Source organism: Anoplolepis gracilipes, chromosome 4, assembly GCF_047496725.1.
Source record: "Anoplolepis gracilipes chromosome 4, ASM4749672v1, whole genome shotgun sequence".
NCBI classification, from domain to species: Eukaryota; Metazoa; Arthropoda; class Insecta; order Hymenoptera; family Formicidae; genus Anoplolepis; species Anoplolepis gracilipes.
The window spans coordinates 7,926,183-7,953,248 of record NC_132973.1 but is presented as its reverse complement, the minus strand read 5'-3'; the positions used below and the strand labels follow the sequence as shown (position 1 = coordinate 7,953,248).

Sequence of the window (27,066 nt, the reverse complement as noted above, 5' to 3'; positions counted from 1 at the left end):
CACGCACAGTATATATAATTATCTAATACATTATAATATTTTATTAGTTACAAGAGAGTGAATATATTGGAAAAATTGTATAAAAACTTAGACTTTATTTCGTACACAACATTACATATAATTCTTACATTTATGATAATACATGTATTTTATGGATCATTATATTATTACATAAATATATAATCTATTAATTACATATATATAATAATATATAATGCAGTAACGCTATACTTTCATTTATAAAAAAAATGCATACTGTTGCGAGTGTGTTAAATATATGTAGATAGATTAAATGTCACGTGATCACGCTTGACAATTAGTCATATTTTTACGACGCGATTTTACGAAATTAGTGGCTTTTAATCAAATATTAGCTCTCGTGCATAGAGATATGAAAGATTCAGAGTACAAGTAGAAAATATATTGAAAATCGATTATAAATTTGCGTGTAAACTTGCGCGAAATGGTTACGGACATGCATCTGCATTAATTTAACATTAATTGTAAGCAAAATGATCGAAAAGTCACGCAAGCGCATAAATTAATTAAATATATCAATAAAAATAGATATGGTTTATAAAAATATAATCCCATTGAGGCAAATCTTTTTTACTTGCACATTATTATTATTACAAATTAAGTATTTTTATGTGTGATTAAATTAATTATTAAACTATTAGACTCATTAATTGTTATAACATCGTGTGGTCAGTCTCAATTAATAATTAAATAAGGATAAAAAGTATTAGAAATTAAATTCAGATATGATTTTTGCTGATAATAAGAGAGCAATGAATACTTAAAAACAAATTAAAAGAACGTTCGAAAATTGTTGACTTATGTTTGTCTTGATGAAAAGAAGCGTATACACACATCCAAAAATACTTTACGTGTCATAATTAAACATAAAATCAAATGTCAAACACTTTTTAGCAATTTGCGTGATTTTTCAATTATTAATGAAGCGCAGTAGAAATTCAGTCGAATATTCTATCGATCGGTTATCAAAATACAATACGTGCAATTGCAATATCAGTATAAATATAGAAATATATATATATATATATATATATATATATATATATATATTATATATAATATACATATATATTGTATTATATAATATATCTATATTATATAGCATATATAATATTCCTATATCTATAAATGTCAACTGCATGTGTCATCTAATGTGGCATGAGATTTCGGCATTATAAAATATGTATTTTGTAACAAAAGATTGTTTTTGGCTTTTTTTATATATTTGTATTTTCATTCTTATATGATTCGAGACGATCTAGAAACGTGTGATATAATTAAACTTTAATTATACAATTTATATAATAAAAATATTTTTATGATTTGGCAATATATTTTCTACAAAAAATTATGATATTTGGCATTATAATGTATTTTTAAAATTAAATTAATGTTTTTCATTTCAACAGAATTATTAGCAAAGCTAAAAAACGTGTAAAAATCTTATTAAAAAATTGTACTTTTTATTTTATACTACAATATTTGTGATTGCAATAATTGCATCTCTAGGTCGTCTTTAGCGCGATCATTAAAAACCGACATTTTTCTAAAAATATTCTTTTAACAAGTAATATAATTGTAAAGTTCGGTTTTGCAGTTTGCGCTTCATACTTTTCACAATAAAAGCCGTCTAATAATTCTTATCATATTATCGATAACACAATTGACGACGAACTGACAAGATTGTTAAAGTATTGATTAGAACATCAAGCGGGATTGTCGTGTTTCCTGGCGGTAAGAGTCTGGAGCTGCAAAACAAGGATATTATGTTTTCTTTTTTTTTTTTTCGTGTATACGAAAGTATTCTGCATTATACAAACGAATTATTAAATCGTTTTTGTGTGTATGTCTGGGCATCTTCGTACCTTAAAGTCCGTTATGTCCACTGTCAATATACTCGAACCTCTGTGGGACAGAGATGATCGTGTACTTAGAATGAAAATCTTATTTCGAGAAAAATTGTGCATAGATTCGATAGTTGTGAGATCTTTAAAGAATAAAAAAAGAGAGAAAATAAGTAAAAAAATTCCTTTTGAAAAAAGCAGGTGTACGCTCTTGTATATTTTATCATTTCTTAAAAAAAATATGAATAATTATTTTTCCAACTTTACGTTTTAATGATATGAAAAGTTACTTAAATTTTATTTTTTGGATTTTAAAACAATTGTCTATCACATTTTGTCATTATGCATTATAAATACGCATGCGTTATATAATATATATAATATTTTTTTTTGTCCCATAAAAATTGAATAAATACTTGAGTTTTCGACATTCTAGAGTTCCATCGACAAGAAGGACAAAAATATTGAAAATTATAAATTATAGTAAATATTATCTATAAGTAGAGAGGCATGCATCAACGATTTTTAAGCGGATTAAATCTTGTTAATGCAGAGGAAGATGCCAGACTTACATTTGTTAATGTTTGTTTAACTGTTTCCACACAATCATTTTTTCAGACATGTTAAAAATCCAAAATTTATAACATGATATTTAATTTCTATATCAACATCTTTATATATATTTCATATAAAGAAACTTATACAAAAAAATAATATAATTTTACTAAGAAAAATGTAGAAAGTTTAATCAAAATTGAAAAAATTAAAATTTATTTTAACAAATTGAGAAATTTATTGAAAAGTAATAATTATAATATATAACGAATTCTTTTTTTTTTATTGAAAATAGAGAATTAATTGCAACATCTTGATAACTGAATATTTTTTATTCGTGTCTGAAAGTGGCTTCACATTCTCGTGGTATAATATACCTCCTTTTCCTCGCTGGCAACGGAAGCGTAAGTCCTGGTAGGGACTTCCGGTTCCTTGGCGGGCCCAACTGCGTGCACGTAGATTAACGCACCAGCTATGCCGCCCATAATCGGGCCTACCCAGTATACCCAGTGGTCATGGAAGGCGCCCATCACTACAGCACTGCCAAGTGAACGCGCCGGATTCATCCCAGCGCCTGTGCGTGGTATCTGATTATTGCAAAAAAATATTGTTACAAAGATATTAAATAATTATAAAAACGGAAAAGAGAGAAGAAAAAATTAATTTTTAATATTATTCTATTAATTAGAAACGAACGTTTGTATTTTAAAATATAATTTTATAATAGAATACTCGTTAAATTTTGGAACACAATTTTAAATAATGAATTAAAAGTTTGAGTTGAAAGATTTAGTTTAAAAATTAAAAAAAGAAAATGCGTTTGTAATTATTGGAACATTACGCCGACAATATGGCCGACGGTGACCACCAGGCCGATTATGAGGGGGGCGATGCCTTTGCTGTCCGGTTTAGCGGCGTCGCACGCACCGCAGATAACCAGGACCAAGGTCAATGCGAGGATGAACTCCACACCGAGTCCTTGGACCGGAGTGATTCCGTGAGAGAGCTGCACTACACCCAGGGCGTTTTCCATATTATCCGCCGAAAGGGCTCGCAGAATCGCCGAGCCTGCGATAGCGCCCGCACATTGCGCAATGATGTACAGAATACCTCTGATAATCGGTACCTGCCGAGAATATAAGAATCATAATTTTATCTTAACGTAATAGATTGAATAGATTAAAAACTAAGACAAAAAAAAAACAAACTTGAACAGACATCAAGATATTCGAACGAATTATGTAATTAATCTAAATATTCGATCAAAATTCAAAGATTGATTAATGATATTATTTTTGAAAATGTATTGTTATACTAATACGTAATTTGTTTAATTAATTCGAGATTTGAACAGACAATCAGTCAGTTGTTTTTATGTAGATAGTTTTATTTCCTTGTGGACGATCAATTTTCATCGGCGATATTAAATTTCTGGGATGAGTGTAAGTTTCATTTGTGGAGTAAAATATAGCCGATTCTCGGTTTACACACGATTTATATACATTAGCGACTTAAAAGATTCCAGAGATTCTAAATAAAACTATATTTAAAAGAACTCTTAAAGAAATTAGAAATAAATAATGAAAATGAGAATAATCTGTGTATAGAAAGACGAGGAAAAATTTCTGATAATATTCATTATATTAAATTATAATTAACTTCTTTTTCACGAGTCATATTTTAATAAGTTTTAAGTCAAGTATTAAAATCAATGATTATTTTGATAATGATATAAATTTTTATTTATTATATAATTTATATTTAAGATGAAAAAATATTTATCACGAGTATTTTAATATTTGGCATGTCTGATATTTTATTTGATTTTGGATGAATTAAGGGTAAAAGCTTTATTATATCAAACTATGCATATGATGTGATCACTTTACCTTGCCGATGATGATGAGACCGCACGTGACTGCCGGATTGACGTGACCGCCTGAAACGTGACCTATTCCTTGAATCGCACTTGCCACCACAAGACCGAAGGCCAGACCGATAGCGACAACATTTTCAGTTACTACAGCACCACAGCCGAAGAAATTGAGCAGCAGGGTACCGAGAAATTCTGCCAAAAGTCCACGAGGGAGACCGGCCTTCTTGTCGGTAAGCTCGTCAGCGCCCAAAGCAGTTTTTAAATTCACCATCTACGCGAAAAATAAGATACTTAAATAAAACAGGATGTCTACTCCCTGAAATAACATAGAAAATCTGGAATTCTCAGGGATTTTTTGTATCTGAAAAAATCAGGGAATCTTCATGGAATTTTATTGGGATTCAGGGAATTCTTTTGAAAATTCTCTTTTTAATAATTTTGCTCTCATATTGTAAGGTCAGTCTGTGTGAATGAAACTGGCATTTCATTTCATGGAAATTTATTAATTATTGAGAATGCTAGCTTTATTTTTAATAATACTAGAGTTCTACTACAGATTAAACAAATAGTTCTGGCTATTAAACAAAAAAATGGCTTAGGACAGACTAACAATAAGACGTTCAAGTTCACGTTGCGTTTTACTTTGTCCTTTGACGATTTTTTTAACATTCTTGCCAGATTTTAAACGCTTGAGAGTACTGCAATAGTTCTACAAAAAAGTTTTATGCGTAAAAATTATTAGAATATTAATTATATAAATTATCATCCAAAACATATAAATAAAATTTCCTGTTATATCGGCGTTTTGATTTAATTTGTTTAATAAATATATATCCTATATAATATAATAATTTTTACGCATAGAATCCTCTCTGGAAATTAGAAGCGATTACAGACTGACACGAAATCTAATTAGTTCTAGAGTTGATAGAACTATCAAAACAAAATCTCTCAAGTTAGTATTTATATATACTTGGGGTTTAATAAATATTATAATAATTTTTACAGAAACTTTTTATAAAAATAGTTCTATAGAACTACTGTGAAATTCTCAAGCACTTAAAATATCTGGCAAGAAATGCTTAAAACATTATCAATAAACAGAGTAAAATGCTGCGTGAACTAGGCGACTTAATTTGTCCTGAGCAATTTTTTTTTATTGAATAGCTAGAACTATTTGTTTAATTTGTGAAGAACTCTAAAAACTCTAGAACTATTAAAAATAAAACCACAATTTTCAACAATTAGTGAGTTTCACCAACTTTACACGCATCAGCCAGCCAAACAAATCATGCATTTAAAATATATTATAAATAGATACATATATATATTATATTTAATATCTTAATATAATATTCAAATATACAGTACACATTCTTTATAATTTCTAATGATAAGAAAATTAAAATTTTATGCAAGTGAAAAATGTTTATCTTATAAAAGTTATTCAGTTTTTTTTTAGTATCTACATTTACAAATACAGCACTTAAAACTTAAAAAGCTCTGTCTTCTTCCTTCGTATGAATGAAAAACATTAGAAAACGCAATAATGTAGGCAAAAATTTATTTTAGAAAAAGTTGTATTAAAAAATCTTGAAAATATTTTCTTCATTTGGAATTTTGAACAAAAATATTTGAAGAATCAGGGAATTTTTGAGTAGACACTTTTTGTAGAAAATAAATAAAAAATAAAATATATATACAAAAGGAAATAAAATAAGAGAGAAAGAATAAAAAAATACATATATAATCGTTTATCTTGAAACAAAAATTTTAATACGAATTTTTTCAAAGGAATATGAAGAGAAAATAAATATTTCAGGATTAGAAAATTGATACAGAGATGTTTCTCTTGTATTTTTATTATACTATAAAAAATAATTTTTAAGATATATAATTGTTATCTATAGTCTTTTCTAAAAGATAATAGTCAAGTTATCTTTTCTTTTTTTTTTTTTTTTTTTTTTTTTTTGATAGATTAAAAAGATGTGTGATTTACGATCTTCTTTAATGAATGAAAAGTATTCTGTACGGAAAGTGTTTTTTTTTCTTTCATGCGGAATCGTATAAAATTTGATGGACTTTTCTTTTCTGTTTTGCATAACATTTTCTTAACGATGTTTAGCGGTTCCGTCGATAAACGACTAGTGGATCTAGATCGAGGACACGCGTTTTACGAGCACAGCCGCGACGAAAGCTTCGACAGGCTGCATTACGTATGCAGATCATCACATCCTCGTCTCGAGCGCGATCGTCTCGAATTACTTAATCGCCCCAAAGCTCGTTGATCATCACCTACGCGTTTTAATTAAAATCAGTTTTTCTTCTGCGATCAAATCAACGAAATAAAAATAAAATTGTTTAATAAAAAATTTCTCTCTTAACGTTTCAACATTTGGCAACAAATCATTATTAAAATTATTGCGATGTGTTTTCTTTAATATTACATAAAATAAAATTACGAACAGATTATCTTAATCACATATTAATTTTTATTCTAAAGAAAAACACTATTTTGCTTTAGATATAATTTTCAGATATTAGTTTCTCTCATTCGTTCTTGTACTTTTTTTCTTAATATCTGTTTGATTAAACAGCAAAACTGGGTCAAGAACAATCATATGTTTTTCCAAAAAAGTATCTGACAGGCGGATTGCGTAATTACATGGTCGTCATTACTAAAGTCGTAAGACGAGATGATCGGATCCTACAGATGATGTCACAGCCCAAGATTGTTCCTCCTTCGCATCCGTCTATATATATATGTGTCATAAAACTATTTGTCGACCGATTTGCTAAATCGCGTCGTTATGAAACCACGTAGATATTAAAGGAACCGGATTTATTTGTTGATGTTTTTATGCGATTCGTGCGATATTTGTTTCCTCAGCTTCCTATTTTCGCAAATGTTTAGACTGTAAACAGCAATGAAGCTTAAATTAGGGACTTGCCGGATTTGCCGGAATCAAACAGCATTTTTGCACAGTTTAGTCCAACAATAATATTGATTTTATTTAAAAAATATCTTGTGTAAAATTTATGATAATAATTATTTTTAATATTTATTTTATAAAAATTTTATATTATAATATTATATAATATTTATTTCTATACAATATCAAGTTTATTAATATAATATTAATATAATTAACATAAATGTGTATGGCAAATTATAATCGTCAAATTTTGCATATAATTTTCAGTGTAATAACAGGAATTCTTCATCAATTTTCCATCAAATATTTTTCAGCCAAGAAATTTTGAAAAAATGTTTTATATTTATTCTTGAAATTTTCTAAAGTTTCATGGAAGTTCCTGTCACTATCTATGCATTTTACTCATATGGTGTAATTTGCTAAATTAATGAATTCCGCTTGGTAATTTCGCGGGATCGTAAAAGCGGTAATGTTCGCACATTAATATAGCGGGCGACGTATGTATGACACCGTCGGGAAATTCTGTGAAAGTACGACCTCCGATCTTTATTTTCATTGTTTATATTTAGCTTTGCTTCCATTTATCTGATTGCTTTTAGCATGATCGTGGCACTAATTTCACAAATGCGAGTGTTAATCGAGTTACAAATACGATTCCACATTGTTGTTAAGAAATCGTCTCTTGTTAATGTTTTAAACAATTATTTATTATTTGCTCTGGCAAATCTCTGTACGTTAGATATTACGAACGCTTTACGCGAGAACGTAAATCGAAAAGGATCACTTGTTAAATTTCCTTGAAAATCTTCGTAAAATACTGTCTAACTTCAAAAACACAATCAAGCATGCTCTTATTTATTTGTTTCACATATATAATATCACTGTACTATTATTATTCACCTCCTTTTTTTATTATATATTTGTTATTATTTATTTATTTATGTAATATTATTATATATTAACATATAATTTTGATATTTCATAAATATTCGATGATTTTTTAATTTGAATTGTGTTTAATTATAATATATATTATTATAATTATTTAAGTAAAAATTTTAACTTTCCTGTTGTGTACATAAGAAATATTATATTGACTGAAAATTTGTTATAAAATATTCAAACATTCTTTTATAAAGCGGCAATCTTAATATTAATTATTTAAATTAATTTTTCAACAATCATCAAGCAATTAGAAATGGTGCAACATGAATGAAACTTTGAACTTTTATTGGAACGCGTTTTCGTTCCTTTGCTTTTTTTCTGTCATAATTCATAAATTCTTGTACAATATATTTTTTTCTATTAACGTCTACTTGCTTTCACACATTTTATTACATTCAGCAACGAAGAAAAGAAGGTCATTCTTCCCAACGCGATTATCGATATCGGCGTTTCACCTGGCGGCAATAAAACCCCCTCTTTCTATCTTATCTGAGAATCCACTTCGGGTTTGCTCCTCTACGATTGCCGTTGATCGTTTCGCGAAAGCGAAGACGGGTCGATTCGGAAGTATAAATCGTTCGTTAGATCCTCGGTGATTTATCGCCGACCGTTAGAGAGATCGTTATCCCTATATGGTCTCTTAGGATTTTTCCCTTCCATTTATTTTATTTTTCTTTAGTGGACATCGTACGACTTCTTCTCGATCCCTTTAAAGGATAGCTCGACCATGTCGGACTGGCAATCCACTCGTTTCACTTTATAAGCCAACGGCTTTTTCATTGCATCGTTAATTGTCAGAGGTTTAAGTTTACTTATATTAATTTAACTTTAGCTTTAAAGTTTAATTCCTATAAATATATATGTAATTTAATTCTTGATACATAAAATATTTTTGAATTATATTTAATAAATTTCAAACAAGTCTAAAATTAATCTTAATTAAATTCAAAAGTCTAAATTAAATGTTTAATCTTTTTGTGTTATATAATTTATTATTATTTTGTTATTATTTGCATTTTTTAATCTAATGTATAGGTATTATTTTAATTTACCTTCTAATTTAATCCAATTGTTCACATTTATTCCTAGCACACTGCAATTTATATATTAATAATCGTTGTCTGAGACCGAATTACTTATTTAATTAAAAGTTTTTATAAAGAAAAAAATAATTTAGTAATAATAGTAATTAGTAATAATAATCTCTGTGTATACATATATATATTTTTTTTTAAATTAGCACTTGTTAATTGTATTTTAAATTATCAAGCACTGCGACACGGTTTTATTCATATCGTATATCAAGAAAAAAATATCAGGAACAATAATAAATCATTGTGTAGCTTCTAGCGAAAATAACGTGCGATAAAGACAAAAATAGTTTAAATGTTGGCATGAATGTCACGTATCTAGTGAAAATGATCAGGATTTGTATACGCATCTCGCATGCATCTCACATTAAATTGCTAGTCTGATTCGAATCGTAAAAGCTAGATTCCGCATCTAACAGCACGATTGCATTTCAGCCTTTTAACTAAGATAACAGTCTAAACATGTTTTTTTTTATTAGAAATCCTTCCCACATATCCATTAAACTTCCGACAAATTTTGATATTTGATACGTTTGCTAAAGCACAGAATAACTTTATTTTACTATAGTAAATGTTATTCAGTTTTTAACAATCAGTTAATTATTTTTAAATTACATATTACTAACTATATATCCAAAGACATAAATAAATAATAAGTATATATATATTATTTTAACTAAAAATAAAATTTTTTTTATAAAATTTTTAAATAAAATTAATAATGAATAGGTCTTGACTCACCGCGAAATTTTGTAACTGACGTTTATACTAAATCCTTTATAGTTTTGTCAACAGCTGCTCACGATCTCCAAATGTTCCTCCAAAATCGTTTGATAGTCTCTTGATAAATACTTGACAGTTTGTTAAAAGTTACTGAATAAAATTTTTTCGAGATTTATTCGAGAGTGGCTTGAAAGTCTTTCGAATACTTTTAGAGGATTTTTCTAAAAATCATTCGAGTGGAGCCGGTTTACGATGAAGCCGAGATGATTCCTTGAGAGCGACCAAACGACAACTGTCGCAAGTGAAGCTCTCGGGCCGGTCGGGCCTCACGTAGGTAGATATCTGTTCTGGTACTCTACCGGCTGGCTGGCTGACAGTAGAGTAGAAGGGATATCGCGGTTAAAAGTGGCGAATGCAGGCGCGTAAACAACGTAGATGAATCCACGCGTGGAATATACGCGAATATTTTGATAAATGTAAAGCCTTATGTGAGCCTTATATGAGTTCAAATTTGAAAATCCGCCGTAAGATTGTGACAAGACGTGAAAATGTCTCTACCTTGATACGTTGATTTTGAGTAAATTATCTGGATTTATTTAAATTTTTAAAAGTTAAAAGTTTTTTAACGAAAGCTTTAATTAAAAAATCATTAGTTTTTGCTTGTTTTGTAACTTATTATATTTCGCTTCTATATTGCAATCTTTTCTCTCCAATTCTTTATGAAATGCGATTGCTTTAGGAAGTTGGAAAGGAAACAAGAAACTCGTTTGAACGACGATATCGTTGAATAATCGTTTTATTTAAACTGATAAAACTCTTTCTCTCTCTCTTTTTAGAATATTATTTTTATGTAAAAATTCTTACATACACATACACACACACACATATATATATATAAATTGAGAAAATTTTAATAATTCGTAAAAATAAAATTTTCAATAGGGAGACATCACAACGCAATTTTTCTTGTAACAAGCAACTTTTTCTCTTTGAATTTCTTTAGATTGTAGTTTTTCCGTATAATCGGAAATGGCGATTTCCTGATAGGAAAAGGAAAGTACGGTTTCAACGGTACTTCCTTGTAGAGCATGCGATGCATAACGAAGGGGGAGTCGTCTAACCGCAACGACGACTACTCTAAACACGGTGAATTCATTCTAGCCTTCACCTTTGCGATTAAACGCTCTACGATTTATAATTCTCTTACGATTTATAATTCTTCTTTCCATTTATTTCAATAATCTTTTTTCATCTCGTTTCAATTTATTTCCAGTTTAATGTAAATATTTTTAAATTTGTCTACAATAAATTTGTTTATAAAAATAACAAAATAATTCTTTTACGTTTTATTTTCATTTGAATTATTTTTATTTATATCTTTTTCTATTTTTATTTAGAATTTAATTATTTTTTACGTTATTTTTATTTTATTTCTTTTGTTTTAATTTTATTTTCTTGTATTAATTTTATTTATCACAAGCATGATTTTATTCTTATCTGTTTAAAATTTTTTTTTTATTATTTGCTTGCAAATTTTTTTTATCTCTAAGTGTCAATGTATTTAACTTTACTTTCCTAAATTTAATCTTTCGTATAATTTGCGTAAAATATAAATATGGAAATTCAGCGGTAGTTACGCATTAATATCTTTAAACATGAAATATTGGTCCTGCCGTCTTGCATAATCTTTTCGTTTTGTTAAACCAATCGTGCAAGTAAGTGGAATGTCATTATCGCAAACAGCGTACAAACGAATTGACGACATTCAGAAAATATGTAGGCGGAGGCGAGCGACGCGACAAAATGTTAAGTAGTTGTTCGATCAATTCGTGTAACCCAAAACGCGATTCATCACGCACAATCATCCCTATATCCAACGATGATGTATCTTGCGCTTGTATATATCCAAATAGACGCATGCGAATAAAATGTGAAAAAATAGTAGAATTATTGAATATTAAAACGCATATAATGAATTTCATATCATGACCCGGTAAAATTAAATATTATAATAAAATATTTATGATTTCTAATAAAAATTTTAATAAAATTTTTTAATATTATTACAATTAGCAATTTTTAGATATTTATCTTATAAAGAAACGTAATTATAAATGATAAAAATTAAAAATGTTTGATAAAAACAATTAAAAAGTTATAATTTATATACATTTTTTTTCTACATATATTTTTTAATATTATGTATTTTTAATATTAATATTATGATATTTTTAATATTAATATTATGCAATACATTACGGCAATAGTAAAATACATCGAATTTTATCATTTTAACTATACATATATCATCCTGATGCACAAGGTTACTAGCAATAAGCCAATTAACTATCGAACGAATGAAATAATGACGGCTTCGGACAAAGCGTTCTAGTCGCGTAATGTTTCGTTCAAAGTAAAACTATAATTATGCCACATGCTAGAAGTATCATAATTGTATACAACAAGTAGCAACACATTTAGAACTGCAAATGCAAATATTACGGCGCATATATTGCAGAGGAGTGTCCTATTGTTGGAAGATTATTTTCATTGGAAAAATAGCTGAGCTCTTGACTGCGTTGTTATCCGGCTAAATTAAATCGCGGTTTAAGTACAGATGTGCATATTTACTGTGCATTAATTAATACACATGCATTTTATTGTGACGGGAGATTAATAAATAAAGAGAATAATAAGAAAATATTGGAAACTTTATTAGAGATAAGAGAACATATAATGTAAATAATATATATTTGTAAAGAAAATAATTATAAAGAAGATATAAAAATTTTAATTTAAAAAAATAAAGATATAAAATTTTTTAAGGAAAGGACTTTCTCTGGATGAGAAAGAGTTAAATTAATTTAAATATTAGAAAAATATATTAAAATTAAGGAAACTAAGATTTAATAATTTCGTTAAATTAATTAATTTTTTTAATAAAAATGTATTCATTATGAATTAATTGTCTAAAAAATTTGCATTTGTTATATATAGAACAATAACACAAGTTCAACGACATAGAAACAATCTTGATTTGTGCCGCCAAAAGCCGATGAATCATTTTGCGTTCTCCGAGTCTGAACAGCATATTCCACATAGCAGCATAACAGGATTGTCATCGCTAAATCATTACTGCTCTTTTCACGTGACTGTCGCGCGTTGTCAACTACCTCGTTACTTTATTCCTTTATAAAAAAAAATATGCATGAGACACGTATCAACGTTTCCATTTAACACATTTAGCAACGAAATTATCTATTTAAAATTTCCGTTATAATAAAACGTTTAGAAGAAAAAAAAAAATCAAATTTTAATACATGAAATTAATATTGAAACACTATATACATAATTAAATAAATAAAATAAATAATATAAATAAAAAGAAAGATAAATAAATAATTGTAATATTTTTAAATATGATATAAAAGAACAGGTTTACAATATAATATAATTGAATAATTATGATATAATAATATTGATCAAAATAAGTAAAAGGCGACATTAACAAGTCGCTATGATATCTTATTGATTGTTATTACACACTATTGCTGACCATCAGCGCCTGTAATAGAGTAAACGAACAGTTTTCTTTTTTCTCTTTTATTTGACCTCGTTATATTGTTTCGGTTTCTAAGTTAGCTCGACGAAAAAAGTCACCTCGATCGTAATAATAAGTCCATCTATATTTTTTCGTGAGTTAATTGTTATCCAATCGTATTTTAATTTGCCATCCGTAGGATATTTAAAGTTATAGAATATTTATAATAATATTTTACTCTATTAAATTTTATATCCAAAATAGACAGAGTGTCATACATATTTTTAAAATTTTTAACATTTTTATTATACTCATGACCATTTTTTTTCTTTATTTATAGGCAAATTTGTGACACATATGTATAGTAATTTTTTTATCAAACATTTATAAAATAGATTTGAAATTCGTAAATTTGTATATCTTATATAATATAATTTATTTTTTCTATTTATACTTTTCTGTATTTTGTATATATTTATTTTTAAATCTTTATGATTTCACATTAAATCTCGTTTCTAATTTGGATGCGTTGATGCAGATACAGATCAATGCAGTACGAGAAACAGTTTCAGGCACTGCTTCATGTCAGATTTCAAGGAGACAGCCGAAAGAAAACCAGATATTCAAGCATATATCAAGCTTCGTTTTATCTAAATTAATATGCGCACAAAATCGAGATAAAAAATAGATCGATACGCATTATTCTTTCTAAATTACAGCAACATTGAGAAGTCATAAATTTAAAAATAAATTTTCCAACTAGAGCGGTACAAAAAAAGATTTGTTTTTCTAACAATTTTATGTATTTTATTCTAATATTTGAAGCAATATATTTAATTTTTATTAAAATGCCTAGAAAAGCATCTAATAATTATTAGATATTTCTAAGATATGTATAAGAAATTCCGCAAAAATATATAACTAAACCATTTTAACCTAAGATATTTTGCGATATTGAAAATTTCAAATAATATTGTAGTTGCAGAATTTAATACGTTATTAATTAAAAATTAATACTTTAATATTAAATAATTTTTTTCTGTTTCAAATATACATATTCTGTTTTCTTTATGTAATTACTCTTTGATTTAAATTCTTTTGCAAAAGAGAGATTGTCTTCAAATTTGTTTTTGAAGATCGATAAAATAAAATAACTCAATTTTGGCGAGTAGTTAAAATTTTCTCTGCAAAAAAAATATTGACACGTTGTATTTTTAATAAATTGATATTAATAATATGCGATTATGCAAATTCTGCGAGAAATTTTCTGCGGCGCCACGCGTCGCAAGCCGATCGTTACGGGCGGACGAGTGCAAGAAACTGCAGATATGACGTTCCCCCATGTTCATCGCGTCCATCGGCTGACCTCACCTATGCTAATTGTCACGGTTTTATCTGCACGCGAGCTCACCATCGTCGTAATATCAGTTAACTGCTGCGAAATAAAACGCTAGGAGGGATTGTACCGAGACGGGGAGGAATTTTAAATAACAAATAACTTAGCAGCGAATCATCAGTCGGCTTTAATCATGAATTCCACAAAAATAAAATTGAAATAAATTTTAACGTAGCTCGGTAATGTAAAAAATTATTTAGATAATTAATTTCCACTATTTACAAGATAAAATCAGTAGTTTCGGGAGAAGGTGTCCTGCATGCGCGTTAAATTAGATTAAATTAAATTGAATTAATTTAATGACGCTTAATTAAATTACATTACGATAACAACTAGTTAAATATTTTGACATATTTTGCTTTGTAACATCATAAATTATTTAGTTAATTATTTTTGCCACTCAAAAGATTATGAAGCAGATTAAATTAGTGGTTTCGGAAAAAAATGATGTAACTCTATATGTGAAATTAGATTAAATGAAATTGAATTAAATTAATTTTATGACGCTAAATTAAATTTATCATTTATTATATTACAATTATTATTATTAATTATATTACGATAAATTACGAATAATTAGTAATTAAAGCAGCTCAATCAAGATAGTTCTATAGTAATTATCAAGATATAATGATATATGATATTAAAAAAAGTATTCTAGTATTTGGTACAAGAGATGTAATTCTATATGTTTAAAATTCTAGATAAATATAATTTTTAGCTTTGTTTGAGGAAGTTGTATCCGTATTATTAACAAAGCAAGAATTGCGTAAAACTTTTGACCCAATTGCATGTAATATCACAGACAAGATCTAATTGTAAGCTGAGAGAATAATTGGTCGTTGCAGATGTTGACCGGAAGTCTCTGTCGGAGATTCCCGGCGTAAAATCTCTAACAGAATCTTATCAATGGCCTTGGCAGTGCTTACTGTATGTTTATAACGGTCGAAGATTTATGAAAGGCCAAAGGTCGTAAGGAAGTAAAACGTAACAAAATTTAGGTTTATCAAATCTCACCTGGATTTAAAACACATAAAATAATAAAAAAGGAAAAGAAAAAGTGATTAAAAAAAAAAAACAAAAAAAGAAAATAGAAAAAGAAAGAAAAATAAAGCAGAATTGAAAAATATGAGCAAGAAAAATAAGAAAAGAAGAAAGGGAAGAAATTACTTATTTATTGTAATTTATTTAATTATAAAAGATTGTATAATTTCACAAAAAGCTGTCTTCGAATTAAGAGTCCATCATTAATTATTAAATCTCAAGAACAACACAGTCACTCTTTCGCTTCAAATATTCGAAGACTATTTTATCGGGTTGCTCGGCTTGATTTTATTGGATTGTGATTGTGGGGCGACGACAATATCGAGGACGACGTAAGCAGACCGATGCAACCGGAACATTGCGAACAGAAGCATCAGCGGTAGTACATCGTCACGCAACTCGACGAGGTCGCTGCCAAGGTCGTCATATGCATTGCTACCACCACCAACACCCTCGTTGGATCGACGGGGGTAAATCGTGGCGGATCCTACCAGTGATCGTTCGTTGGTCGTCGTCTTTGCGAGGTCAGTCCTGTCGCTTGCAGGACGCGAGGGTGATCCAGCAAGTCTCGGTGGCGGGTTGATGGCCGACGAGGGTGGCAGGTCGTGGCTCGCAAATTGCAGAGCCTGGCCGTCACGAGGATGTCACGTCCTGACGAGAGGGCCTCCTACTTGAGCCTGTGGCGCGAGTTTCTCGTCTTCAACACAGCAGCCAAGAAGTTGAACCTGAATCGCCGTCCGTGGGTGAGTTTCTTTTCTTTCTTGCCAATTTTTCGGGGGAGTTGACAAAAATAATTTGTAAGTGTAATCTTTAAAATTGACGATTAAATAGACTCTCTGATATTGATGATTGTTACGTGACTCGGATGAGAAAAAATTTATAGGATGATTTTTAAGCGCATGTACGTGTGAGTATAAACACATATTTATTTCACAATTATTTCTGAAAAATTTATTTTTTACACCTTTTTTAATAACAATTCAAAATTTTTACAACTGCAGATTTTTTTTATTTTAGCCTTTAATCTTACGAATAACTTTAGAGTCTTACAAATAATTAAGAGTAAAATAAAAAAATAAAAATAAAAATATAATAAAAATATAATAAAAATATAAAAATAAAAAAATAATTAAAAATAATAATATAATATAATAATATAATTTTTTATATAAAAATGATAAAAAATTAAAAGATGACAGTTACGTCGTAACAATATTTATTTAATATAAAAAGTTCTACGGTATATTCGTGCAAGAGATATAGCCTTCGCGTTTGGAATAACATAAGAGAATTAGTAAACTTTTGGAAATGACTTTAGAAGCCTAGTAAAAAAAATTTTCAAAATCTGTAAAAAATTACTCTCATGCATCTGTGAGTGTGCAAGACTGAAACACAAACTCACGTCAGACGTCACTTCTAAAAGTTCACAAATATTCCTTCATGCAATTTCTAGCAGAAATCTATCTTATTTTATGCGTATAAATTGTAAAACTTTTATATATTGTCATGTTAGGTTAAATTTTGGTCGACAATATAGAACAGCTTTTGGATCCCCTTAAGAATTATTTGAGAGTTTGAAAAAGTAAAATTTATTTTGTTTTAAAAAATGTAATGTGTAAATATCTTTTGACTTACTCTTGACACTAAATATCATTGATTACAATTTCAATAGAAGAAAAGTAAGATTCGAAATTATACACATGTTTTATAATTGTTTACCGCTAAATGTGTAATATAAATATGGCTTATCTGATATCTTGACATATATATAAAATATTGCTTTTATCAGTTTTTATTGTTGTTACGCAATTGGACGCGATTTTCATTACTTTCGCAAACGAAAGATAAATTACACTCTTTTGTTCGAATACCGCTTTCGTAAGCTATGACGCTACCAAGATAATTATAATGCAATGATAAGAGCAATACATATAAAGCATCTTATCATCGTACCTAAGTCGTGAGTCAGAATTTATTGCGATATATGTATGCTTGATTAGCTTTATCCGTGTGAAGAGATTATAAAATAAGTCAAGGAAAGTATTTTCGACAGCTGTTTATGCAAATTTTCAGCATAATTTGTACAATTTTTAAGGTTTATACTTTTACGCAAAGTTTTCGTCTTCTATTTCTCATGCATTTCATGATGAAAACGAGGATTTTCGAACTAGAAGACATACGTTAATTAGATTTTCACCAAGCAACTAATGAAGTCTAAAATCAGTCAAATGTGGGTAATAGTAATTTTTGTGACAATAAGAACAATATATTTTACGAGGACATTATAAAAACTTTTATCTAATTTTTATTTGTTATTAAATATAATATTTTTTACTATTTATAATTAATTTTTACGTAAATTGTTTTAATAACTTTATTAATTGAGCAAAAGAAATAATAAGTTAATATTTTATTTCGCATCTTTTTAAAATAATAAATACATTGCCAAAAATATTAACATGAAATTTCTTTTTAATTTTAATTTATTTTTCTCTCTCGTTTTTCATTGTAAAAGAAATCTTTCGATCTTCTAAATCGAATTTGTTGGCACGATCCATGACAAGGTTGAGAAAGATGCTAATACATCGAATTTGACGACAAATTAGCAACTATTCTAATACGCGATCGAGACCTCGATAAAGAATGCAGTTGTATAGCGAAAGACACAACGAAATAGTCGCGATTGTCATTTTGATCGTTGCTCCGTCTGTACGAAATAAGTCTAAAAACAAATCACGATTTTTTATTAATTATATTGTTTTTTTATCTTCGTTTGCATCATGTATTGTTCATATTTGCACAACATTTCGCATGACAATATGAACAGGAACAATTTGAATATCATGAATCATGGAAGATTGGTATGACGTAGATATAGATAGATTAAGGAGCCTGTAATAGATAATATTTACAAATTTTTCCATACACTCTACTCGTATCTATTATATATTTGAATTTTTGTTATGGTGAGGAATGTTTGTACTGAGAATCGAGTAATGCTCGGAATCTGAAAATTGGAAAACATGAGGAAAACGAGAACTGTGCTGACTCAAGGGAATTACGTATATATTATTATTAATAATTTGTATTAAATTCTGAAATTCCAGAAACCCAGCGGGATGAATGTATCTACAGTGTTCCCCGAAGGATACGTGGAAAATGAGCGAGTACAGCGTCATGCGTCATCGATACCTAAGCAGGATGATGGAGGATTTGATTTGGAACGTTATCAGCGTAAGTACATTTCGATGATTAATTTTATATATAGATTCCTATATTTTAGAACATAAAAGATATAATTATCAGAGGGGAAAAATAAATAATACATATTTCTTAAAAAAAATATTCAAATTTAATTTTTTCTTTGTTTCAATTCTTTTATCACTTATTATCTTTAATTTAAAAAAAAATTAAGTTCTTCAAAATTACGTATTATGTAAAATAAAAAAAAATATTATTCATAAATCTAAATTATGAAATTATCTTGTATTTTACATATTATTAAATTTTAATCTGTTGTATGAAGCTACCAAAAATTTTGTACATTTTGTTTTAAATATTACTTTGTTATATATAAATGTTTTATGTAAAATGATCTGCGTATTTAAATTAGTACTTTACAGATGTGAATTTTACTCATTTAATAGTTCACAGCTGACAGATCTTTAATATATATATTTTATTCAATTTTCCTTCAGAAAATTATATCATTTATTATACTCACGGACATTTTTCAAATCGATCGTATGCATAACTATATCAAAACTAAAGGTGCATCTTCGTTGCAGAATATACAACCATTATTTAACGTCGTATCTATATGAATGCATCGCTGCATATCATTATGCAATTATGAAACTAAATAAAATTGAATAACATATTGTATCGCGTGTCATTGTGTCCCGAGAAAGGGATCACGAGAGGCAATTCTCTGCTTAATTAATTTCTGCGGGGAAATCCTAATACACAGTGTAATGTCATTGTGATGCAATTTACTACAATCTTGCTAAAATCCTTAATTCTTGAAATTGTGTAATGAATCACTATTAAATGAAATTTCTAGAATTAATATGTATTAGAAAAATATAATATTCACAAGTAATTTTAAATCTTTCATAGATATACATATCACTCATTGTGAAAAGAAATCGCAACATTATTATACTTTTAAATATTCGGAATTTATACTTTTATTACAAGTAAATTACACTCTTTTGCTGACTTTTTTTTAAATCAATGGAATGCAATTTTAATATTCTTTTGCAATAATTTTGATTACTTTTGTGAGCGTAATGAATCCCTATTTTATCGACGGAATGGTATAGCTGTATCAGCTCTACACGCGTTTAATTTTACATCGTTTTAAATCTTTCTCGATAGATTGCGACTCACGAAAAGAATGCAAAAACATATAAGCTGTGTAATTAAAAAATTGTTTATTATATAAAGTATATACCTTATAATTTATAATTTATTATTAGTATAATTTTATTTTGTTCTTTATAAAATTAAATCTTTAAATCACTTTTTAAGTAAAATAACCTTTCTTACAACGATAATAAATAACAAATTTACAATGCATGAATTAATCACATTAAAAGATGTAAGTAGTTATTACAAAATACATAAGAATTATTCTCAAAATACATAGAAAAGTTAGTTCCTTTCTGTTTTTTACTTTTTTTAAATTTTTTAATGAAATTGTCGTAAGTCATTTTTAAACAAAATAAAGTTACAAAGCGAAAAAATTGTGTATGGTATATTACGTTGAATTCTAATTACCAATGATTATCAATACTTATTTATACTATATCATAGTATAGTATATCACGTACAGCAAACAATACATTCAAACAAAATACATTTGTTAATTTTATAAAAATGCGATAAAAATTAAATAAAAAATTCTATTCTTTCTTTAAGTATTGTATTTTACACATATCAATAATTGCTGGTATATATGTTATATTTCTAAAAAATTACAGTTTGTGTATTCTTTTTACATTTGTGCTTATTTTTTAATTTATTAAATACTTATGTATTTCTTTATTATTTTGTATTATTAGCTTTGTCAAAATTCTTCAAAAATACAGAAAGATTATTTTTACTTGATGAAACCTCGGAATGAGATGTGAACGGAAATAAGCAAATTGTACGGAACGGAATTTTTTTCATTCCGTGGCTTTGTTGACGTGCCTCATTTTCTATGCGTCGACAATTATAGTGTTCTTGGTTGTAATTCGCAACGGCGGCTTCCGCGCGTGCGATTAGCATCTACCATTAATGTTATGCGTTCGAGAAATTGTGTCCTAACGATCTCGATGATTGCCACAATAATGCGACGATCGAGGATGCGTGTTTACAAGTTATTACGCCTAGAAAGAACGCGCTCTTTAATCGCATATCGCTAACCCGTCATTTTATTGCTATTCTTCTCGCGGACATACTATTAATTATCTCTTCGAACAGCCGACAAAAATATTCTTAGAACGTACGTCGAGAATTCTTTTTTAATGAATTCTGAATTTTTTGCATTCTTGCGTAAGTTTGTATCAATTTGTTAATTTGTTAAATAAGATAAAAGTCCTTAAATAAAATAAATAAAAATTTAAATTAAAAATTAAAAATTTAAATTAATTTTTTTAGTGGACTCTTTTCGACTTTTTATGCTTATTTTATTATTTGTTTTCTACGATTTATCGTGCAAAATTTATTTTACGAGTCTTCCGGGGACGTGATGCAATTAAGTTTTATGCATTTATAGCGAGCCAAAGAGTCGACAATTCTCACCTTGAATTAAAATTTAAAATTTTTGTGAAATTTATTTGTGAAAATGTACACACGCTCGAAAAATAACTTGTTGTTATTTAATTGCCGTCTCTGAAGCGTAAAACTTGCCAGGTGTAACGCACGTATATAAGAATAAATTCATATAAAATAAATTAAAATAAAGCGAGTAACTTTTATAACGTGTTAAAATTACGATAAGTGCAACTTCTGATCCAAAAGAAAACTTAATTGATACGATTACAAAAAGATTATGATACCGTCAATGTTCGTAAGTAAAAATTCTCACATATCGTGACATTTAAAATGATTTGTTTTGTTTGACCATTTTTTGCCGTTATATTATTGTGTTTTACAACGTATTCTTTTGTTATGTAAGTTGTAATACATTAATTCGGAGATTCGTTTTGATGATGAATTCTTCGAACATCTGTCGGCATGTCATTAATTAAAAAATTGATTGTACATCTTTATAATTTTTGAGTATTAAATATCGCGCCTTAAATAATTAGGCCTAAGATTAAAATATATAACAACCAAGTTTGTCTTAAATTTTAATAACTTAAGATTTTATCAAATTTTATTTTACAATATATACAAATCTGTACTAAGTTTATTTAAGTTGACTTATAATTAAATTAATTAGTCTCATGTTTTAATTTATATTAAATTATTTTTAAAGTTACATTAAATTAAATGTAATTTGTATTTGGTTTAATGTCACAATTTTTATTATTACCACGATCATATATATAGTTACATTAAGAGAGAAGAGAAACATAACATTATTTGTTGACAATGACGTACTGATTCACGGTCACCAGAGTGGGGCTGAACAAAACATTAAGGAATGCAGAGAGATTCATTCAGTTAGTTATAAACTTTTGCTTAAGAAGGATCTAAGCAAAGATCAAAACTATGTAAATTCCGTTACAGAAAGCAACTCGCGCTACAGACATCAACGTAAACACTACGCGAGATGTACTTTAAGCATATTAGCACGTACGAATGTGCGGTTTGTATTAGTCTTGACATTATTACTTACACAACTTTTGTTTTTTTTTTTGACATTTTTAGGAGATTTTGTCATTCGCCATCGATCTAATAAAATCGAAACATCCCCTATTGAAATTTAAATTGCTCAAAATTATACGGACTAAACATCTATGTCATTCTACGTGATAAATGTTGTCTTTGTTCTTAGATACGATAAAACGCGACTCATTATATTCATGACAATATTTATTATAAATTGTAAATAATTAAAATGCGATTAATCAATTTTTCTCGGTTTTATCATATCAGGATTCACATTTGTGATTCAAAATGTGATTTGATTGAGAAGTTTGAATATAATGAAACGTTATTACATAAAAATTTGTTAAACATTTCCGATATCACTTGAAAATCGCGTGCAAATGCTAAAATTCAAATGTAATTGTAGAAAAGATCTTTTATCGGTCGTTAAATGTAAATTATAAAGATTTATCTAATGATCCGAATGATTAAGAGTGATTATGAATGATTTTCCTCTAGATCAGTTGCATGTTACACTTTTGCAATGCTAATAAGTCGCAAGAGTAATTGATCAGACAGCTGATTATGTGAAACACAATTTATAAATGTCGCGCGCAAAACATATGCCATCTCATTCAATTAATGAAACTTTTCTATACAGCATGTCGATGATTAATATTAATACATAAATTGTCTATTACCTGAAGCGAAATAAAGCATTTTTGCACACACATATCGCGTAAACACAAGTCATATTAGCTCACGTAGTTAATATAAATTGCCTAACATTTTCGAGAATTTTAAATAAATTAAATATATTAAATAAATTAAATATATTAAATAAATTAAATATATTAAATAAATAAAATATATTTTATTAAATAAATAAAATATATTTTTTCAATAAGTATTTCCTAGGAAATATACTAAAGACGAATAAATTGCCCTTATGTGATGAATTTTTTCCTCATTGCACGTTTACGCGATAAAATACAGATGCATTATTATAGGAATTTTATTGTGAGAAGATTACGGAAGTTGAAGAGGAGTTACACAGAAAACAATCAATGATCTCATCAGTTAATCTCATGTTAAATCATTCTTCGATCACAATGCCTTGTTCATCGGACATGTCATTAAAGTATTGCGGTGTGTTTTGCATAGGAACGCTAGGATTCCTCCCCTCGCGAGTTCCCAAACGCGAATTGCATAATTGTGCGCATTTTTTTTTCGTTTCTCAGAACAGCGCATAAACGTCTTTCATTTGTGCTATCACGACGAATCTAAATCGCCTAATTTCACATGTACGATAGACGATTAAACAAAATTAAACGAGTTACTATGTTCCATCGTTTTGTTAAAGAGATCTCTTTGCTGCAAAGATGCAATCAGTTCTTCTTTATGTTGCCGCCTATGCACTTGAAGGACTTATTACATATGCAATAGAACTAAATGGTTTATATTTATCTCTTATAATTATTAATTATGAGAATAATTATAATTATTAAAGTAGCCAGTGTCTATTAAATAATAATCTACAAGTAATATATCTTTTAATTATTTTAACATAAATCGATTCGCTTAAATTAAATTTTTTTAATAAAGGATATACTACAATGAAGTGTATGATGAGACTTTTTGATAATCAACATTTTTACGTAAGTACTCTTTAGAGCTCGAGTCACACTTTATCGAGAGACTCACAGCAATTTCCGGGACACAAATAAAACATTAAGTTCGCATGCTATATCTTCGGTTAATCTTCAAACTAATGTGTGACTCAATATTTTATTGAGTTTTATTATCATTTCAATGTTACTGTGATTCTATCCAACTATATATCTATATATCTATATATCTATCATGATAACAAAGATAAATACATTCTACGTAATATTTACAATTCATTCTAAAAAAGAAATAATAGCAAATAAAAAGTAAGTTAAAGGAAAATTTTGATATTTTTCCACTATATTCTCGTGTGTTCTTTTTTCGTATATACTGTGCGTTTACTGCGATAAAATAAAATACATTTGCAGTAATATGTTACAGAGTATATACATTCTGTCGATATTGTACAATAATTTTTATTAAAAATATGTGTAATAAGCGCTCCTTAAACTTAAGGGGACCCCTTACTTGACGGTCCGAAAAAACAGCTAATTTTTAGATGCGGATCATAAAAAAACTAAGCAACATATTAAATTGCAGTTTTATATTTCGTTTTAGAACATTACAAACTATAAAAAACAATTGTAATAATTAAGAAGAGGATTGTTATAAATTAATCTTAAGACAACTCCAAACTGATGGGCTCTTTTTACTAAAGGCCAAATGGTGTACCTAATAACTCAATTTTGGTTTATCTGAAACCAAAAATCCAAATTGTTTCATTAATTATACTTCAATTGTTAAGCATTAACGGAGCCATTTTTTAATTTTTTGAAAATTGGCCGAATAACAAAGTTTTGAAAAAAATGCCGATTTTCGCGAAAAATTTTGTCACTAATTTGTTTATAACTTTCGTAAAATAAAAAAATTTTAACAAAATCGTCTTTTAATGCTTAAAGAATATAATAATAAAGATGTGTGCAAAATCAGATTGCAATCGGATCAATAGAGATTGAGAAATCGTGTACACCGTTTAGAAAAATGACCTTTTGAGAAAAATGTTTTAAGACATTTATAACAATCCTTTTCTTAATTATTACAATTGTTTTTTATAGTTTGTAATATTCTAGAACTAAATACAAAACTGCAATTTAATACGTTGTTTAGTTTTTTTATGATCCGTATCTAAAAATTAGCTGTTTCTTCAGACCGTCACAGTAGGGAGTCCCCTTAAATTAAATTGGTAAAATGACAATAGCAGCAAATAATTTTCAATACATTTAAATTGTCATATAAGAAATCTTAAGAATGTATTAATATTTAACGTAAATATGACAAAATCAAATATAAAATAAATGCTAAAAAAGAATTGCGCATTTATTTTATATTTGATTTTGTCATATTACGTTAGATATTAATACATTCTTAAGTTTTTCTTACATAAATCATTAAATGATATAATATAACTATGTTAACAATTTAATTCAATGTATTGAAAATTTTTACTTTTATTGCCATTTTAATTTAAGTTTAAGAAGCGCTTATTACACATATTTTTAATTTTCAATTTACAATTTACCAATTTAATTTTTATTAAATTTCTATCAGAATCAATATAGTAAAGAGCGAGACGCAATATGGCGTGTAACGCGTCCGCATGTGAGGAATTCTCTTTGCCGGTTACGTATATAAGCAACACAAATGTAATTATTCTCGTGGCAAGTGTTGCGCGCGAGAATGTAACGCGAGTGCAGTAGCGACGACGAATGCACAACGCTAATTGCGGAAGCTATTTACAACCGAGTCGCTTCGTCGCCGCGTAACGACCCAATTAATAGCGTTTAATTACCGTGTCTGTTGCCACTGCGTTCTGGCGAGAGGATCGAGAGAAGAGAGAGAATCTGCTCGACGGCGCAATATTTATCTGCCGCAGGTAGCATTGATAAACATTGATAACGCGTGATGATGTAAAAATATACGCGACTTTGTCATAAGATTAAAAGAGAAGGAAAAAGATTTTTTTTATTTTGTAGATAGAATAAATATTTTTCAGGAATTTCTGTAAAAAGAGTAAAAACTAAATTTATTTTATTTTTATTAAATTATAAAGAAATAAATTTGTGTAATGTAGAATTCTTGTTTTTACAATTTTAATTTTTGCTACGCGAAGACTCTTTAATAAACTTTACATATTTTTACGTATCATATTAATTACGTTATATAAATATAATAAAAAAAAAAATTCTTTCCTGCGCCCCAACTTTCAGTTTACCCAGTATGTTTATTTTTTCTTTATCTTGAATTCGCCAAGGACACGTGGTATCGACAAACTTTGCAGGCATTTTTATATCGCTCCGTGCATTACAGCAACACGTTGACTTAATGTACGTCACGTTGAATTGAATTTTTATAACGAAAGAGATCGCCTCTCGTCACGCCCACGCGAGAGCGATTTTTCAGCTCGAACGTTAAAAGCGATTCTTTTTATCCGGCGATGAAAATGAAAGTGAAGAGAAAAAGAGAGAAGGATTGAATTGCTTAAAATCGAATTGGACAGTTTACTGACACAACATATCATCCATAAATTTACTAATACAAACAACTCTATTTTTTCAAATCACAATATACAGAAATTGATTGATATTATTTTATACATTCGGA

The 27,066-nt window shown here is 28.1% G+C and overlaps 2 protein-coding genes across 5 annotated transcripts in view; one reads left to right on the top strand and one right to left on the bottom strand.

The window, feature by feature from the left end:
* Positions 1-93: 93 nt before the first annotated feature.
* On the bottom strand, positions 94-10,327 carry LOC140664365 (aquaporin AQPAn.G). 3 transcript variants are annotated; one of them, XM_072889399.1, is made up of 6 exons: positions 10,028-10,326; positions 4,328-4,585; positions 3,280-3,564; positions 2,816-3,025; positions 1,905-1,944; positions 94-1,787 (listed from the first exon to the last, which is right to left on the bottom strand). In XM_072889399.1, the coding sequence occupies exons 2-5, from the start codon at positions 4,583-4,585 to the stop codon at positions 1,906-1,908; spliced, it is 792 nt and encodes a 263-aa protein (XP_072745500.1). In that variant the 5' UTR covers positions 10,028-10,326; the 3' UTR covers positions 94-1,787; position 1,905. The 3 variants fall into 3 exon arrangements, with proteins under 3 accessions (XP_072745500.1, XP_072745501.1, XP_072745499.1); XM_072889400.1 differs by lacking the exon at positions 1,905-1,944 and having other exon boundaries at positions 3,286-3,564; positions 10,028-10,327; XM_072889398.1 differs by lacking the exon at positions 1,905-1,944.
* Positions 10,328-16,136: 5,809 nt separating this feature from the next.
* LOC140664733 (aquaporin AQPAn.G) overlaps positions 16,137-27,066 on the top strand; it is a 32,066-nt gene continuing 21,136 nt past the window's right edge. Inside the window, exons 1-2 of one of the 2 annotated variants that reach the window (XM_072890154.1) lie at positions 16,137-16,733; positions 19,098-19,224. In XM_072890154.1, coding sequence (XP_072746255.1) covers positions 16,632-16,733; positions 19,098-19,224 — 229 coding nt within the window. In that variant the 5' untranslated portion in view covers positions 16,137-16,631. Of the gene's footprint in view, positions 16,734-18,728; positions 18,852-19,097; positions 19,225-27,066 lie in introns of those variants that run through there. The other variant, XM_072890155.1, reaches the window with a different exon arrangement.

What these genes read in the sequence shown, in the direction of transcription:
- LOC140664365 (XM_072889398.1), bottom strand. Translation starts at nt 4,585, where the DNA reads ATGGTGAATTTAAAAACTGCTTTGGGCGCTGACGAGCTTACCGACAAG. An exon ending in GTCTCATCATCATCGGCAAG is followed by an intron (nt 3,565 to 4,327) that starts GTAAAGTGATCA and finishes TATTCTCGGCAG; the next exon opens with GTACCGATTATCAGAGGTAT. An exon ending in TTGCCAGCGAGGAAAAGGAG is followed by an intron (nt 1,788 to 2,815) that starts GTATATTATACC and finishes CTTGTTTTGCAG; the next exon opens with CTCCAGACTCTTACCGCCAG.